General features: G+C 38.6%; 1 protein-coding gene across 1 annotated transcript in view; it reads right to left on the bottom strand.

Annotated features, from left to right (window-relative positions):
* UBE2W (ubiquitin conjugating enzyme E2 W) overlaps nt 1-19,253 on the bottom strand; it is a 44,138-nt gene extending 24,885 nt beyond the window's left edge. Inside the window, exons 1-2 of the mRNA XM_080381456.1 lie at nt 18,972-19,253; nt 835-926 (exon numbers count right to left, since the gene is read on the bottom strand). Of these exons, the coding sequence (XP_080237582.1) occupies nt 835-926; nt 18,972-18,986 (107 nt within the window). The 5' untranslated portion in view covers nt 18,987-19,253. The remainder of the gene's footprint in view (nt 1-834; nt 927-18,971) is intronic.
* Between the last annotated feature and the right edge of the window lie 521 nt (nt 19,254-19,774).

Here is a 19,774-nt window from a genome sequence, read left to right as displayed (position 1 = left end):
TCTGAGTGCCACCACCAAAAATGTAGATGTGAAGCAGTACTAAAGTCAGCTCTCTGTTATATGTTTAAATTGATCCATCAATCAATGATGTAGTCCAGAACATACAGTCTGAAATTCATACTCTTATAAATTTTTTACACCTGCTAAGATTTTTTTAACTTTCTCTAAAATTAAACTAAGAAAATTATCTAAAAGAGAAGTCAACACAGTCTAAATATTTTAATTTCAATTTAAAAAAGTCTAAATTAATACCAGGAACAACAACTGTCCATTTCAATGGACAGAACACAGAGTATTTAACCATGTTTCTCTTTCCATTTCACTAATCACAGAAAAAAGTGCAGCAGGGAGGAAAGTGCAAACAAATGTACTTAGATAACTTTACTCTTTTAAGAAGTTTCCACTACTTGCTTCAGAGAAGGAAGGTAATGGAAATTAACAGCTACGAAATATACTCAACGCAAATAATGTAGAAACTAAATCGGCTACTCCACTATTTCAATAAATCTAGAGGGGTTTCAGAAGTTAGTAGCTATGAAAGATTGCTAAATTATTTTATTCTAAAATATGCAGAAGCTTTTACCAATTGACATTTTGTTAAACAGTTAAATGCCTAATAAAAATTAAATGAATTCACTATCCGGTTCCCGAGAGTGTCCAGCACATTATTACAATACGCTCATTAAGTAGAACAATGTTTCACTCCCCAGACTAAAAACATAAAATCAGAATATTACTTGGATTAAGTGGTGAAGTGGCATGCAGAGAACTTCTCCTTACTTACGCTATTCAGCTTGATAGCAAAAATGTAACAGTATATATCTATATACTTACTGTGTGATTGAATTTTGTACACTCTTTTCATTTAGAGTCATTCCTGGAGGTGGATCATTTTGCAATGCCAACAGCTCTTTTTGTAATCGTTTCTATAAAGAAATTGTATAGAATATTTGAAATATTAACTGAAGTTCAACAATAAACAAGCACACTAAAATACATTCCATCAATTATTAAAAGGTAGAAAGTTTTATTTGAAAACATAAATGAAAACTGGAATTGAAAGATGAGAAAGAGGGAAGGACTGCTCTCCTAGAAAGTAAACTAAAAAGTCACAGGCCTTAAACTTACTTGTTTGGTAAAATGCAACTGACACATTTGCAACACTGCTAAATGAAGAACTGTTGTATACAAAATACACAGAGGTATTCAGGATTTTGTTGTATTACAAAGATGTTAGATGTTAATCAGAACTCTACACCTAGCAGTGAACATTTCATATTCCCTTGATAGCATCAGATTTACAATTAATTCTCCCAAGATTCTAACAGCACAACTTGTCCTCCTTTAAATAATTTAAGACACTTCTATCTAGCACCTGTGCAAGCCTTTGCCTTGTTCCAAGTCACACCAGAGGACAGAACACAAAACTAAACAAGACTATGTGAAGTGCAGAACACAAACTGTTTTATAACTTTATAGTAACTGTAACTTAGAACCTACAAAGTCAGAGCATTTAGAAGTGTTACACCAGTATCTCAGGTAATTCCTACCTATTTTGACAGGAATAAATGAGCAACTGCAACCAGCAGCTTCTGTAACTACCACCAGAACAACCTATGGAGCATGTGAAACACAACCTCTGTAAGATGCCATCATTGGCACTGCTTTCAAGAGTGTCTTTTCTCCATATAAACAGTTATGCAATATGATTTATCTTTCCAAGCCATCTAGATAATGAAAATTTCAAGACTTTCTCATTTTTTACTCTCCTTTTTGCTGCCAACAATTTTGAGGTTTACTGCCTACCAGTCCACTTCCACCACGCTACTAGTCAAAGTTACCGTACACTCAGGAGGAATAAAAATATATGATTTGGGGGTTTAGTATCTTAATTTTGATTCAACACACAATTTTTTAAAATGTAGGTTTATCATGCATTTCTAGCTGTTTCTTACTAATTTTCCAAACAACTTTCCTGCTGCTTAGCAGAACATAAAAAAATCCACAGGGGAAAATAAAGCATTCATTTGTCAACACAGAAGAGATTCAGTATCTCATTAATACCATTGAAATAGGACTACAAAAAATTCAGACACACAACTCCTAAAGAAAAGGCCCTCATACGCTCATAATTATTTCAGTTATTCTGAAATAACTTCCTGTCTCTATCAAGCAGCTCTGAAAACTTCCTTTGGACTTCTATTTTGAAAGTTTCTACCTTGAACCCAGATGCACACTTTAAAAAGCCTTTTATTTGCAAGCAATTAAACAAATGCTTTGAATTGAAATGTTATGTCATAAAAGAATTGTAAAGGCTGTTATAATTGGTGTACAAACAAAATGAAAAAAACAATGCTAGCTCTTTCATAAAAAAGCTACACACACTACTAACACGGCGAAAAACAGATTAGACTCCTGGTGGTCATCCTTTGCTTCCTGCAGAGTTTAAGAAAATTTCAAATTATAAACACCAACAGCGTTCAATACCACTATTATGAATTAAACTGCAAAAGAACAAAGTTCCAAACCCATTTTACAGACCCTTAATTTGAGTGGCAGAGATGTTTTGAAGTCAGTTCTCTTTGTGATACCTTCCCAAGACCACCATCAATTAAACCTCAGTGGTAGTCAACCTGTGTACACCTTGTCATATAGACTGTCATACAGAGAAATATTTAAGAAGTTCCAAAATTAAAACCTTCTGTGATAAGGCAAATTCAAATCCCTTCCCTTAAAAAGGAGACTTGGAAATAAGAGGTAAAAAATAGTAAAGAACAAATGTATGTGAGAACAGCCGATAATTCTGTACATCCATGTAGACCAACTATACAACTGTGTCTTTGCAAAAAGGAACCTAAATCCACTTTAAAACTAAATGAAAAGCAGCCACATTAAGGTATCACTATCTGGACACACACAGTAATTTGAAAAGAGGAAATTTTGTTTGTTCTGCATCCTTCCAAAAATCCCATTTATCAACATTTAAACTATCCTCTTATTTGAGGCTTGTACCTTTAGCCCTTTTCTCCAGCAACCATCTTCTCAGTCTAAAACAGTCTCAGTCACTCTTTTATCCATCTCACCAGTGCAAGAATATTCTCTCCAACTGCTTCACAGCTTTTCAGGTCTCACATAAAATACTGATGGTTTGTTCTAAAAAACCTTTTACACAAAGGGAAAAAAATTAAATTATGTACTTGAGCAGCAGAGTACCACTGAAGTGCTCAGTTCCTCTGATCTTAAAACATTTGCTGACACATGGGGGCCTGTTCAATAAATACAAAAAATACATACAGGCAACACATTGCTTTTCATCAGTTGCAATACAAAATACACTGAGATCCAAAAATGCATCCCAGAGAAATAACACTAGATACTATCTACACTTTGGGTCAAAAGTAGACAGTAAACAAAATCATATTTTTGAAGACCAAAAAGAAATTATTGTTTCCAAGTTAGCCAGTTCAAACAAGTATCAACATAAGTTCAGTCTGACCTGTATTTGCAGCTCTCCATGAGAATATCAATAAAAAACCCCTATGTCATTCCCATATAAAGCTGAAAAGAGCACGTTGAGTAGAAAATGGATGTTATCTGACTATTTAGCCAAAGAAAGTCAATAAGCTAGAAAAGCAAGCCTGTAACATTGCTAGTGTTGTAATGAAATGAAAACAAGCTTTAGCAAATAAATTTATCATTTTGAAATAAGGGAATCCACAAAGAAAATCTGACTGTGATCACCTATTACGCATAGAGAGCTACAGAGCAATTCTGATTAAGAGTAAGTTCCTGGGCACAGCTCCACACTGGAAAGGTTGGGAGGGGACGCAGAGGTCAAGGAACCCACAGCTCTTCTAGACTTGTTCTTCATTCAGAGCAATGTCCCAAGGAGAACCCAGTATCAGCAAAAGGTGTTACTCCTTTCAGCCCTACTGTAACCACTCTCACCCTATGCCTATCTGAAGTATTACCCGTGTTCTCCATTATACTATGCCCTGATGGATTTCATGTATCTCAATATTGCTTCCCTGAAGGGTGAGGCCAAGGAAAAAAAAAAAAAAAAAAGAAAAAAAAAAAAGACAAAAATCCTTAACACCCACACACACCAAACGAAAAGGATCTTGCCTCAGAATTGCAGGCAATCACAACAGAAGACCAACAACTGCTATTTGAGCTGGCACAGAAGCTTTTCAATTTTATTCTCCCCAGCTATACTGACTTATCTTGGATAACTTCCCTTGAAATTAAATGACAAAAATACCATTTTATAACAAATTCCTAGATTTCTCCAGTCCTCACAGTGACAAGAACTCTAAAAGCGTTAGACAGCTCAAGGAGAAACAAATGCTTTTAAAGATTTCCTAAGTATTACTACTCTTGCCACTACAGACAGAAGCAAGGCAAACTCTACACAGAATTACTTCTATTGGACCAACTAATACACATTTAATATGTGATGCTTGTGAGAATATAAGCCCTTATTTGGTTTTTTTCCCAACTGGAATAATAAAATAATACTCTCTCTTTTACAACGTACTACTGTTCCATCAACTATGCCATACAAATTAACCACACCTTATCTGATGAACATAGTTGGGTATCTTTAATAGGATTTCACAGACACTTTCAAAATTTCATTTTTTCTATCAAGCATCAACTCATTTCTGTACAGACTAACAAACAGCTGCCTATAAGACCTTTTCCAGAAGAAGGTCAAGAGTAATCTATAACAACTGTAACAAAATGGTAGAGGGCATCGTGGCCTACCAACCAGAATTCATTCAAATACTGAAACAATGTTTTACGAGAGGGGCTAACTAATATTTAGAAAATTGTCTTTTAATCAACGCCTCTGGTCAGTACATTCCAATGTTTGACTCCCCTCATGGTATAAAATATTTCTTTTATATATTATTGGAGTATCTCATGTTCCAATTTGTGTTTTGCCCCTTGTCTTCCCACTGTGGCTCCATTTCCCCCGACACCCCCCCATTAGGTTGTTGTAGGCATCAGAAAGACCCTCTCTTTGCCTTCTTAAAGGCGAAGAAATCCAGTCATCTCTGTGTACATCATGTAGTTCAGCCACTAACCATCTTGGTGGCCATCTGCTGGACTCACTCCAGTACATCAATGTCTGCCTTGTACTGGGGCTCCCTAAAGAAACTACTCCAGATGTGGTCTCAAGTGTCAGAGGGGAAGAAGCACTCCCCTTGGGCTGCTGGCTATATGCATGCACAGCCCAATATGCAGCTAAGCGTATTCAGAAAATTTGGAAAATAATCTCTACAGATATTATGAAGGACTATTTTTTCTTCCTCTCTCCCTTACCACAACTTAAAATAATTTGTCTCATGTTGTGTTTCATTAATAAACAAAACTGGATTATCACGAGCCAGATCTAGTTTTTTTTTTTAAAAAATCATTCTTAAATTAAGCCCTTGAAGGCCAGACTCACACAGTTTAATTAGGAAATTGAGCTCCTGGTTACCACAGTAACTCAGAAAACGTCTGAAGTTTAAATGCAACAACTTGAAATTAATTCCTCTCTGGTGTTTAGCAATATTTGCACTAGCTAACCAAAGAGGTTACAAAGAACATTGATTTTCTCAGGGTAACGCTATCTAAAGACTACTGTAACATCATGCACAAATCCAGAAACATGTACTCTTAGCTTCGAGATAATTCAGTTATGCGCTTTTTAAAAAACCATGACTGATATACCAAGCCCACACATCACATACAAAAGGCACACTGCAACTGCAAGTTTCTGAAATTAAGCTTTTAAAAAGGAACAATTTCAGAGGGGAAAAAAAGCCTTCCTTGTATTTGACAGCCATGAATACAGAAAACTTTGAGGCACAAAATTCTTGAGAATTAGCAGCGACGTACATAGCCAGAGAAAGTATAATGGATTAACACTTTTCAGACAATTTTAACTGTCTCTTATTTGTAGAATCTGAGAAATTTAACACTTGAAGATACCTCAGGGAAGTCACCTCTCCATCTTTCTAACATAAGGATGGATTAAAGATTCTTAAAATATCCTTGTAGTTAAAAACCTTTAACATTTTCCACATCACCCTATCTCTTGCTTTTATAATTAGAAGAATTTTCTTCACAGTAAGAGGTCTAGGTGATTGAATAAATTATGTCAAATTACTTCTCTTGGTCTTCATGGATACAGAAGTGAATTCTTTTACCTATTTGAACTTACTTCTTCCTCAGTTTTTACTCAACTAAACACTTCATTCTTTTAAGCCAGTGCAGACGGCCCTCGAAATACCCTTTAGTAGTCCACTCAGCTGGACAGAAAACACCCACTCTTAGACACCCAGCTGAAACAAGAGTGATTTTACTACAACCAAACTACAGCTGTGATACCTTGAGAAGTGGTCTTTGCAGTTAATAAGGAAAAAAACTCCATCAATTTCTATTTTAATGATTTATTTATATAGATATATGTAATGATTTTAACACATTTTTCTTGTGAGTTTATTCACGTCACACTAATGCAAGACAAAAATATTTGCAGTCAGAATACAGCTACTGCTCCACTTTCACAAGTTACCACGCAGTAAAGGGAGGAAATCGTTAGTTCAATGTGATTCTTCTGAAACTCATTTTGCCTACTTTTTATCTAGGTATTCACAAGTTGCCTATTATATCCTATAGGTATCAGAGACTATTCGGTTCACTGATTTCCAGAAGCCACCCTTCCACATGACAGCAGAATTAAAAAATAGCATTTATAATCTGAAAACTCACTCAAAGTAATTGTCAAAAACCTCAGATTCAGTTGTTTAAACAGTTAAATATACCCCAAACCAACACCCCCGTTGAATCCTAGTGACTGACATAATATCCAATGCCTAAAAGGTATTGAATCTGTCCTTTTGTTTGGTCTGATTTATTAAGTATCCGTGTCATATGTACTTCCCTTTTCTATTCACAGGCTCATACCTTTCTTCATCTTTCTAGTAATTTACAAAACCTTTTTTTAATACTTTTTGGATCTGCTGATTTAAAACAATGAACCATGGACAGATTTCACTCTTACATGCTCGTCCCTTTCTTTCATATTGAGCTTTAGCAGTAATTACTTATTTTCACTGTTCTGTACAAAGCCTTTTCAATCTTCCAAGTCACTAAATAGCTTCTCATGTAGCCATACTGCTTTTACTATTATTCCTATATTTTTTCCACATTGAGACAGCTTGTCACTGTAATTTAGTATTTTCTTCTAGAAACTTGTAGCCCTTCAACACTCTTGATTATAAGGAGTCCCTCTTTATTTACAGATCTCCAGCTATGTTAAGACATGCATATCTAAAGTCAGTATCATTATTACTTCTGCTTTTTTTCTTACTATGGATCAGGAATACCTTTTTTTTTTTATCACATATTCAAGTTGCTTTCAGCCTCTCAACCAGCTCCTTTAAGTCAAAATACAAGCTAGTGTAGCTACTCACTCCCACAGTAACTTCCAAAGAGATATTTTCTATACATTGATATGCTCTGGAAGGTGAGAATTCTACACAAAGTATCACCAGGAACCTCCAGACATCCTCACTGTCACCAGCTTCCTCAGTTGGGATCTGTGCTTGATGTACTGTTCTTTTCACATCACAAGACCATCTTTCCAATGTTTCTGCTAGTCCATCTTAAGATTTCATACAGGAACTCCTTTCTTGCTTGTCACGGACTGCAATCACGGAGTTAAATAAAGGGAGAATGAAGAATGCACAGGCAATCTTAATTTAATCTTTCCCTTATTTTTGAGAGAGGAGTTTATGCTTAAATATTCTTTTAATACAAGTTCCAAATAAACCAAAATCAAAAAGTATCACAATACTAAAAAACATTCACTATCTAGAGGGAAACAGAACAGCAGAGTAGCAAGATCAGAAAACCAAGGCTGGCTAACACCATAGTCCTTCAAATAAAGGAATAAACAGCTGCAAAAGGCAGAGTATTGACACAACCAGTGGTTTATACAAATATTTCCAAAAAGGTGGAAGTCTTTGTAATGAAGATTACTTAATTCACCTGCCTCTACAGGGAAGGATGATTCAAGGATGAAATCAAAACACACAACACTGATCCAAACATCAGTTCCAAAAGAAAGTTTATTCAAGCAGTTGAGACGTAACTGACATAGCAGTGGCTTGTATTCTGTTGCTAATTCTGTCAAATAGGATTTGTGCAACCCCTTCATTTATCCTCCACAGATTCTTCCAAAGTGTCAAGCTCATAAGACTCAAAGCATGTGAAGCGAAGAACACAAAATTAACTGGCATCAGTGGAGTAAAATTCCTGCCGGCTCCCCAGACAGCTTGCAAGCACCTGTATCATTTCAGTCCTGATAGACAGCGCTCACTGTCTGTCATAGTTCAAGCTAAATATATCTCTGAAGCCAATAGCTTCTAGCACCTTTGCTAAGCAAAAATACATTCTTCTTCCTCCAAACTGGCACACATCTTACTTGGCCACCTCTGGAACTGGTGCAGCAATATCTCAAATGCCACAGCTGAATTCTCACTTGTGTTGATTCCTGGTGAATCATAAAAAGAAGCAGAAGGTAGGGCAGAAGCATATAAAGATGCAATACGTGAAAAGGGGGAGAGGGTGGCAACTTAGGACAGGAAGAGGTTTGAAAGTTGATAACATGAGTATTTCAGAATGCATCTTCTAGAATCAGATAGTTTGGTTACTGTGCACCATTACGCTAGATATTCTGTATCACATGAATGCTTATTAGACAGAAAATTATTTCACTGATCCCTGTGACCCTGTCAGCTACATCAAAAGGCAATATCCTATATTCCTAAAGCATGCATGATGGTATCATGATCACATTTCCCAAAACCAGGGATCTTTTTTCTGATTCTACCACAAACAAGGATTATACCCATGGACGGACAGGTAGACAGACTTGAACCACAATCCCTGACAATGCAACCATGCAGTCAAAGGTATTTTCCTCTTCTGCCATGAAAAACTATCTAGCTCTTGTAGGTATGCGAAAATCACTTTTTTTTTTTTAAAGGCATTGAGAGTGGTATCACAGTATCAGGTGTCTTTCCACTTCTAAGCCCATTGACAGAATTCTTAGAACAGCTTTGCCCCTCCCTTGGAAAACAGGAGCCTAGAGAGTTAAACAAAGCTATGTGCAAACAAAAACATGTGTACAGTGAAAAAGCAAGGCACCCTTAGTTATATGGGTCACTACCAAGTACAAATTATGTACCTACAGCTGAGAGCAACTAAGATAGCCAACAAATATTGTTTAATGTATTATACTTCATGACTGGAGTGGACAAAGAATACATACAGTGCTGCACTGGCTTTGTTGATTAGCAGTAAAATATTAACACCATAATCCAATCAAGTTCAACTGTGTGCCCATACTCCTGGCTTATTATCTCCTTGGAGCTGAAAATATAAACTTTATAAAGGTGAATGATACAAAATAAAATTGAAGAAAGATCAATGTATATATTCAACTGCTTTATCTTTGCAGTTCTTGAATATTCCACTTTTTGGTGTTTCAAGGAATGCTGTATGAAATGTGCAGTGTCTTAAATGGGTAAACTAAATGATAAGCTTAGACAAACACTATACCTATGAACAACCTTTAAGACAGACTTGAAAGTCTATTTTAGAGACTTTCCTCTTTTTGAGAGAAAGGAAGGGAGAGAAAAACTGAGCTGATTAAACCAAATGAAGACTCAGTACAAGACAGGATATATCGAGGGCAGTGATAGGAGCATGGTAGAAAACAGCTGGGAGAAAAGCAATTTTTCTCTACCTGCAGAGCAGAAACCTACCAGTAGAGCAAAAAGTGGAAAACGGGCCAACAGCTTCTGTTCATTTCTGCTGGAGGAAGAGTTCTATCACCACACCTTCTTTTACCACTAAAACAAGCTGTGATGGGCAATTAAGGTGACACATGGAAGCCTTTTCACCTGGAGTGGTAGGGACTCTACTAGCCATGTTCAGTTAGGCAGTATCATGACGATACGACAAAAAGACAGAACAGCAACTTCACCGATGAGGAAGCACGGGTGTCCAGAACATCTCACTTGAATACTGTTAGAAACCTATTTCCATGCACTCTAATTTCATTCTCTTTGTTTCAATGATTCAAGAAAGGAGTAGCCTTCCAAGGTCAAGCCTTCCTAGGTACCATAAACTCAAATCTGAATTTGTCTTGTAAATCAAAGAGGAAAAGAAATGAACTCATAAACAGTTAAAATTTAAAAATCAATCCCTCAGGGGCTCTATTCTTCTACTTTATGCTGGTAAGGCCACTGCACCCTAGGGAGACCTAACAATTTTTCTTCAGTAACTACCAACTATTCTCTTCCACACCCAAAGATTTAAATGTATCCAGCAAACTGTTAGTGCAAAAGCACTGTCAGTACTATGATGGAGTCCTAGCAAATAATTTACATTTTACTTAAGAGCTACAGGCTGCCACCTTCACCCTTACTCAAGTTATAAAATGTTTCACAAAAAACATCCTTTCTGTTTTGAAGAAGCTTTTGCATGCAGGAAACAGATTTCTTCAAGCTCTCCCTCACTGAATGAATGCAAAGCAGTAACCCCCTACCAGAACAGGAAGGGCTGTTAACAGGCTGCAACAACCATGTTGTTACATCACCACCACGTTGATTCATAAGCAAAGCTGTTGCTACTCTGCTAGTGCAACTTACTAGCCCGAGAGAGTAAGATCAGCAACAACTCTATTTTCATTATTTTGATTCTTCCATTCACACATTTCTTACAGAAAAGTATCTCAAATCCAGAATATGACATTCTAAACACTGGGTAGATAGCCCTACTTTTCAAACAAAACGCCTCTACAGAAAAAAGAAAACCCATATCACACCCCAAAACCCCAACACACACTGCATTTTTAACACTGTTAAGTATTGCTGGAACTGATTGCATGTTACTCTCTAATTAGAAACCTAACTTTAAATACCAAAAACTCTCAAAGGCAAAAGAAACAAGGTAAAGATTAAAAATTGTGAAGTTTAAGAAAAAATTACCTGCTACAGTCCATCTTGCTACTTAAGGAAGCTAAAGAAAAGATGATGGTTCCTATAAATCAAAAAAATCCTTTGTTTCCTAATCAATCATGCCATTCAAGAAAGCCCCTGCAGAGTATATTCCTTAATTCAGCTGAAAACATTTGGCCCAGACTACCGAACTCACAAACCATCCAGACACTTGATTATCAGAGTCCTGCATGAATTTCTCCTAATTGAAGTTCTCCTGGTAAGTTTTAATCATGGCCCAGAGGAGGAAAGAAAGATCATTGTCTGGATGTGCCCAATTAAGGCTTCAGCAGGACACATAACAAAACAGCTTCACAGAATACCCTGTCTATAAAAAATAATACCAGGATTTGAATTTGAAAAATTGGTTTTCAGTTGTGTCTATTTTTGGCTGAATATCAGGTTTTCAATCTGTACTGAGAACGCAGAAGCAGATTAGTCTCCTCCTCCTCATTTCTAATAAAACATGTTAACATCTGGCAACCCAGTTCTAATGTTGTTTTCCCAGACCAAGCCATGTTTCAGGTTCTGAATGTCAGGCATTTTGTACATTTCTCTCTTTTTAAACGAACCAAAAGGCAATGTATGAATCTTTTAATGAGCTACTTATGAATAAGTTTCCACCACTAATTTTTTTCTTCTTCCGAGCATTCAAAAATATATTAGGTGATGGATTTGGGGGGTGGGAGGAAGGATTGTTGATTTCCCAGTTCGGTAACAGAGTATTACCTACACATGCTCCAAAATATTCTAAAATATTTGATTGAAAGATCAAAGCAACACAGTCCTCTTCTGAAGAGAATAATATGCTTGACTAAAATTTACTAAGAGACAAATTCAACCTGAAATCAAAACTACAGTATAATTAAAGTTAAATCAATAACTACACACACAACACACTGCACTCCAGTCTGAAAAGCTTTTTGCCAGGGAATCAATTTTTTTTACAATGAATCTGTCATTTTAAAGCAAATTAAGTGAAATTCACTAATAAAGAATAAAATGAAACTGACAGCTAGTCATATGCTTTACAAACCGTGTCTTCAAATGTACCAACACCCAGTACAAGCCTCACACAGCACTAAACAGTAAAACACAAATAATTTCATCTTTTAAGAACAAGAGTCTTGCATTATTTGAACTGCTTCAGTTAATGAAACTGATTTAAGACAACAGCAAGGGCTGGCACAATGAGGGCAATCATATGTCTACCCAGGAATTTCTCATCTTTATAAAAAAAGATTCCAAAGGTCGATAACCAAGATGAAATGCTGTATTCTGACAAAAAGCCTTTGGAAGAAAAGGGGGGAAACGTTGGAAGCCACAAACTGTAAAATATTTAAATATTCATCAAATCTGTATCCCTAAATACGATGGGGAGTGAATTTCTATACTTAGGAAACTTTACTCCATTTAGTTTCCTTGTCTCTTCTCATTATTTGCTACCAATTTCTAATCAAGAAGAAATAAATAAATCTATGTGAACAAGCAGCATCAACTTTTAGAAAGCATTTTATTCCAGCAGACTTTTAGCCCCTATATTTGCTATACTCTAGTAAACTATTATTATCATTTATTGACACATACAGGATTTTCTTCTTGAGGCTGATCAAGCAGTACTTTTAACTAAGTTGAATAAAAAAGATAACAAACAACTTTGCAATTATCCAAGGAGAAACAATTATTTTTTAATACTGTGTATGAAAGGATGAAAAGCTAGTATTCTCAATCAGATCACTAATTACCAAAACAAGGTGCCTTGTAATTCCTGCTCTACCACCATTAACTTCTGTCCTTTCTTTTCTAACATATTAATACTGCTCCCAGAAATTATGGGGTTCCTCCCCTTCTTCCCCTGCCACCCCAGACTGATATCTGTCTTTCATTCCAGTGATTAAGGTCACCTCAGAGGGAAAACAAAAAGAAAAAAAACCTGCAAAAGCTGGCACAGATTCCAAAACATCTCTTGAAAGCCCTCACCACCTGTCAAAAGCAGGCAGAAGAAAGGTTACCTGACCTTCATTCTGTCACAAAAGATTGATTACTGGCTTTTTTTATTTTAAAACATTTAACTTATTTACTTTGTTTTCATTTGGTTTTAACAAATGAAGTTATAACAGGTTTCAATTAATGGGTAATATAGTCTCTTTCTCCCTTCAAAAGGCAAAAACCCAACCCCCAGCTGACAGCTCTGTCACAGTCCTTCCCTACTTCAAAACCATGCAAGATACACAAAATTTTTGGCTCCAAGTACTGAGAAAAAGACCTTTGCCACACTCGTCCCCTCTGCACCTCCCAGTGGAAACTTTAGCCTGTGAACTACTTGAAAGTTCATCTCTTGTTTGTAAACCAAGGCCACTTAAGAGACAGCATCATTATACCAAACGCATTTGCATTCACTGAACACAGCCATAACTATGGGTAAACTCAATGGAAGTTGCACCTTCTCTCTTTCATATTAGTAGAGGTAATTTAATCACAATCTCTGGGAGTATTCATAAGTACAGCCTGTATCTGTAAATATATAGTGAGGATCCTTTAGTCTGCAAGTCTTAGCTTGGTAGAATTTAAGCAAACAATTAAAGTGCTTGATCACGTAAGTTTCACACATTGTTTGAGCTAAGCTGCTTTAGCTTATTAATTACAAACTCACCAAGCTTTCCAAGGGAGCAGCTTAATAAGACAACATTCCCTGGCTTTTGCAAACATATTGTTTTCTCTTTTCCCCTTCTGAGAGCTTGAATAGCTAAGCCTAAAAGGAAGTGCAAGACACTATCAAACACTGACCAAAAATATTTACAATCAACCGGAATAACTATTCTTTACAATAAATGCCTGCCTGCTTTTATTTTCCTGATTTAAATCATACACATATTAATGAGATATCAGTGTTCAATGTGACAGGTTGAAAGCATTCACTGTTTTCTATATTTTAGCTATATAGTTGGTCTATTTGGAAGAAAGGTCTGCTGACGACACTCAGGGACACTGGTTTCAGTAAACTTGTGTACTACTGCTTTCTTTTCCGGAAGTGAATTCTTTTACTCTAGCTCAAAAAATGAGGCAAATTGTCTCCCAAAACACTATTTATGCAGGCAGATACAAAAACAAGCAAATGAAACTCTCAGGGCCTAAAGCCATAACTTCTGTTTTACTTAAAGACTACAAATTTTAAACTCCACTTGATATTCAACTCACTTTAAGAGATTATAAAAAAAAAAAAACCAAGATTAAATTAACTCACTCTGTTAAAATAACTATAATATAATTTTACATTTATCTTATTTTACTGTAGCATGGCTATATGCCAAAGCTAATATACCACATATCAGTACACACTGATAACTGAAGGTTACATAAAAGACAACAACCTTTTACTGGACAAGAGAAATGCTTTTTGTTCTCCACTCATTCTGGTCTCCATTATTGTACTTGCAGTTTTTCTGTTTAAAAAATGATGGAAATTTTTATCTTCAACAGGGTTTCACCAATGGCACCTCTAAATATTTCAAGTTGTTACTAACGACCAATAATTTCACTGTGTTTTTATCCCAGAACTGGTTATATAGTTACAGTAACCACTAATTTTGTTTTTAAAATATTTGAAACAACACAAACAGCATCCCATACTATGATGTTTAACAGTACAGAACACATGTGCACCACCACTGAAGTTTCAGTTGATTGAAAGCTTTCCTCACTTAAGGTTGGGTCTGTTGGGGATTTTTTGGAAGATGTATTAGAAATACTTTAGAACTTTTTCCAGGACAAAGCTGTCAAAGTTATTTCCAAATTATTAAATAAAATGCTGCCAATATTGAAGAAAGATTAAGCAATAAGAAATTGTTCTAAGAACAGCTGAAAACACAGACTTCCACTAAGACAAGACAAGCAGGTAAAGAACAGAACCAAGAAAGTTTAACCTAAAGCATGTGTCATTTTTTTTTGAGATTTCAGTGGCCTGTACACATTCTCCCCATTCTCTACCCCACTGGGTGAAAACATTAAGGTGAAACTTGTGGAAACCTTTTGTATTGATATTGGTTTGGGGCTTGTGACCTCAAACTGTAGCATGAATTCTGCATTTTCACCTAGCACAATTATTTTATTAAAAGCCTGTTTAGACATACATTTTGAAGAAAATCTATTGCTGGAACAAGACCTTTCAAGCAGCACTTTATTTTGATGTCTGCGTGTAATTTGATGGCGGCCCACCAACAGGCAGTTTTCAAGGGCAAAAAAAAAAATATCCTGATAACACAAACGCATGATGAAGGTTAACATTCTACACTCTTTACTAAAGCTGTTTGTGTCATTAATTACACTAGTTCGGTATTTAATCAGATTTAAATATATCCACATGTACAAATCTCATGTGCCGAACTTTAAAGAAAAGATGAGAGGTTACTTTGGTGATAAAATGCAAACCTGAAACTGTTCCCATGGCTGTGTTTGTGAAAGCTGTTTAAATATGTCCAATCATAGTACAGCGTTTGAAGTAACCTGGTATTAAAACTGAAAGGAGGGGAAAGGTGAAACAATAGTAATTAAAATGTCAGTATTATGGATAAAGTCAATCTTTCAAGTTGAAGAGGGAAAAAGTATCTGTGAGTTGAGAGAAAGGTCTTAATCGTCTAACACTTTGTACAACAATTATGTATTTTCTGTACATTTTCAACTGAACTTCCTTGGTTCTATTTTCTACCTCCTCTTCTATTCTTAATGAAAGTTCTGTGTTTCCAGCTGTCCTGAGAAAAAGTATTTACTGCTTATTTCTTCAGCTTTTGCCATATATTTGTTATCTGTAGCTTTACTACTTCAGATTACTAAAGATGCTATACCAAATATTCTGAAGCTAATCCATTCTATTCACTTGTTCTAAACTACTTTCTACTTTTCAGAATATTTCTGGGTTTTTTTTCAGGAAAAAGTTGCACAAACTCGAGCCCTTTCTGGGAAAAAAATCTTGAAAACAGATGCTTTTCCTTCAAGGTTTGTTTGGAGGCTTTGTTTAAGAAAAAAATTATGATTTGCTTAAAGTTATGCAAACCAGGTTTAAACCAGTCCAGTAGTGGCAAATTAGCCAACACTTTGGACAACACTGTGGATAGAAAACAAAAACATAAAAGTCTCATCAACATTGGTTCTATTATTCCAGAAAAAAAGTGTTACAGAAAACTACCATTAAAGAATGTCCACACAATGATCGCAATGAATTTAAATGAGACACACAGAAGCTCAAACTCTCAAGTTTTACAAGTTACTATGCATCAACTCAACCACAGCAGCTCTTCATGTTCAGTACCACTGGTAAAATGAGGCGATTTCTTACGGTTCCAAAACTTTCCTTGTAGATTGACTTAGAACAAGCTGATGAGATAACTCTAGCTTTAAGTTAATCAGAGACATTTCAGTGGATCTGTAAAAATAAGATGTAATTAACCCAGGGCATCATATATTGCTGTCTAAATTTACAGCAGTTTAAGAAGTAACTAAAACTTATTTAACATACCAATAAGGAATTGGCATAATACCACAGTGATAAACTACTGGTATAGTCAGAGACTGCAATGAGTTGCACAAACATTTCAATTAAACATTGGGTATTTAAAAACACTGTACACAATCAAAAAAAAGGATGTCTCCTCTTTACGTCAGACAACTTACATATTACATGTTAGTACAAATAGTAATAAATTAAATTATCCTGAACCAAAAAAATACTTAAATTTATATACAACAGCTTTCTTTGTGAAATGTTTTTTGCACTGGAGATTTAAATGTTAATTAATAGAAGAATTCAGAGCCGTGAAGTCTTGTTCAGCAGGGAAGGTGTCTACTATTCAGAAACTTCCTAATTTTACAGTTCACTTACTAGTTTTCCATTTATGCTTCCTATTTATTTAAAAAAAAATATCCCAGACAACTCTATTTCTAATTTGCTAAACTACATTACTAAACTCTGAATTTACTAAACTCAGAAAGAGGTCATCAGAACATTATACAACTACCAGTACACAGACAAAAAAAAACCCTCCATAAATTGCCTTGAGCTTCTCATCAAAAGACAACAGAAAACCATTAAAAAAAAAAAAGTGTAATCATACAGCTGGTATTTCTGAAATGAAAGCAATTATAACATTAGAAAGCAATCACCATGGCTGTATTTTCAGGAAATGAGTGCTACCCTCCACATGTAACTTTTCTTACTTTGGGGCGACATTTGTTATTCACGTATCTTAAACAACGTAATTTGTAATCACTATTTCCCCTTTACTAGGGGGAGCAACAGGAATGAGGGTGAGGTAAGCTGTAGAAGGTAATTTACTAGGCCACAGACAGCAACACAGCAGTTTTACAAAGTCCCACTGAGTGCCTCCTTCAAGTTTCACAGCTGTCACTCCCCAACACTTTTCACACAGCTTTATAAAAGATACTACTTAATAAACTATTGCCTCTCTTTTGCAGTTATTCTTGTGAAAGTCTGAACATTAAAAGAAGGGCATTACAAAAATGCATTTGCCACATAAAGCTGTTAAAAAGAAGGCAGATCAGACTGTCTAAGCTACTGCTAAATGAAGAACATTCTGTACAGTACGTTCGAGTTCTCGATCCCATTTCATTTCAACAACTCGGACGCACCGTGGGGTTTTTATGCTTCTAGACTTCACAAGCAGAATTTTTACCCCAAAGTTCAGTGCTTTGACATTTAACTCTTTTTAGCTATGCTAAATTCAGACTATCAGGACAATTAAAATAACATAATTCATTCTGCATACTCTGTCTGAGCTGTTCCATTATTAGCAAAAGAAAATGTAAGTTATACTGAACCAAAATGAAAACAGGAAAGAGAAAAGAAAAGAAACAGCAGTCTGAGAAAGAGAACAGAAGCGCTAGATCATCCAGATCTAAAACCAAAATGGAAAACTGTAAGAATTCGGGGGAAAGCTGAACAGTCGCAGGTGAAATAAGGAAAGACAGGGGCTACTGCCACAAAACCCAGCAATCTTTTCTCCTGTCCCAGTCATAATAAATCACCATCCACTCCGAGCAGCACACAGTGAAAGCGATCCATTCTTTCAGAGTAATTTCTGCAGCTACTATTTAAGAACTCCTTGGGATAAGGTATGAATAAATAATTCAGCTGGAAATACCTGTCAAGCAGCAGGGTGTTTCATGCCACTGTACCTACAGCAACCCCATCCAAGTAAAACCAGACGTTATCTGGCCACAGGACCGACACCACATACAATCTCATTTTACCCGAAGGAAGAGGAGCCCACGGGCAGCACGGGCACACGGCCTGGGACAAAACCCGCCTGCCCCAGCCCCCCGAGCCCGACAATTAGGGCGCCGTAACCCCAAAACGCCCGGCAAGATGGAACCGTCGGCCAGTGGCCCCCTCAAACCCTGGGGAGGGGGAGAGGGATCCCTTCGCCTCCCGAGGGAGGGGGCGCACCGCTGCCAAACCTCTCCCCGAGGCAACTCCCCCCCCACCCCCCGGTGCCTCCCGCCACCTCCCACCTCCTCCCCCCCCCCCCCCGCCATCCCGCCCCGCCCGCCCTCACTTGCGGCTCCCTCCCCCCTCCCCCCCCCGGCACCCGGCCTCGCCCCTCACCGCCTGCCCCCGCGGGGCGCCGCTCCGGCCCAGCGCCGGCCCGGCCCCAGCCCGCCGCCACCCGCCCTGCCCGGCCCCGCCGATCCCCCTACACCCGCGGCCGCAACCCACTCCCTCAGCCGCTGCCCCGGCGGCCGCTCGCCGGGGCGCACCACCGCGCACATGCCCGGAGAAACAGCTCGAAACGGCCCCTCCCGGCTCCGGGCCACCCCCGGCTCCGGGCCGCCGCCGCCGCCCGGCCACCGCCCCCGCGTCCCGGCGCTGTCCGGGCTCCGCCGCAGGCTCCTCACCTGCATAGACGCCATGATGGATCCTCCCCCTACCCTCTGCGCCGCCGGCCCGGACCCACGGAGACGCAGCGCCGCGCGCCCGTCCCCTCCCCGGTCACGTGCCCGCGCCACCGGCCGGGCGGCCGCGCATGCGCGAGGAGGGGGCGGTGCGGCCGGGGCTGGGGCCGGGGGCGCTGGGGCGGCCGCCGCCGCCGTCCTGGCCTGCGGCGGGGCAGGGGGGCTTATTGGCGTCTCCCGCGGCGGGCGCCGGCTGTAGGGTCGGCCGTCACCGCCGCCGGGGGGGCGGGAGCGGGCTGACCCCCTGCCGCGCTCTGTTTGTGGATGTGCCCCTCCGGAGTGCGTGAGGGATCCGGTAACGCCGGCGGTGCCCGTGTACAGGTCTCGGGGCGCCCCTCACGCCTGGCGTGGCCTGCGGGAAGGCCGGCCTAGGGCCCTGCAGCAGGCCTGGCCCCGCGGCGCTCCCTGCGCGCAGTACGGCCGGGCGGCTGCGGGCGAGGGCCGGGCGGCGCCTGCGGGTGATGGGCGGCTCACCGGGCGGGGGAGGCGATTCCCTCTGTGTCCCGTGCTGCTCCACCACAGGCCTTCATTCAGTCTTCAGAAAGCCTGATTTTTCCTGTACTGCCCAAATTACATGGGTGTATTTTAAGTGGGGGAGCATTTTTGGATTCTGCATTTTCCTTTCCTGGGCCGGAACATCCTTTGTCCTTTGCACTGGCTGATTTTGTGATGACTCTGTAGGTGGAAATAAGCACCACTCAGAAGCAAACTGCGTGCATCCAATAAATGAAGCAACTTGCAGATAC

Source organism: Falco punctatus (assembly GCF_963210335.1).
Source record: "Falco punctatus genome assembly, chromosome: 3".
Classification (NCBI taxonomy): Eukaryota; Metazoa; Chordata; class Aves; order Falconiformes; family Falconidae; genus Falco; species Falco punctatus.
This window is presented reverse-complemented; position numbering and strand designations above follow the sequence as displayed.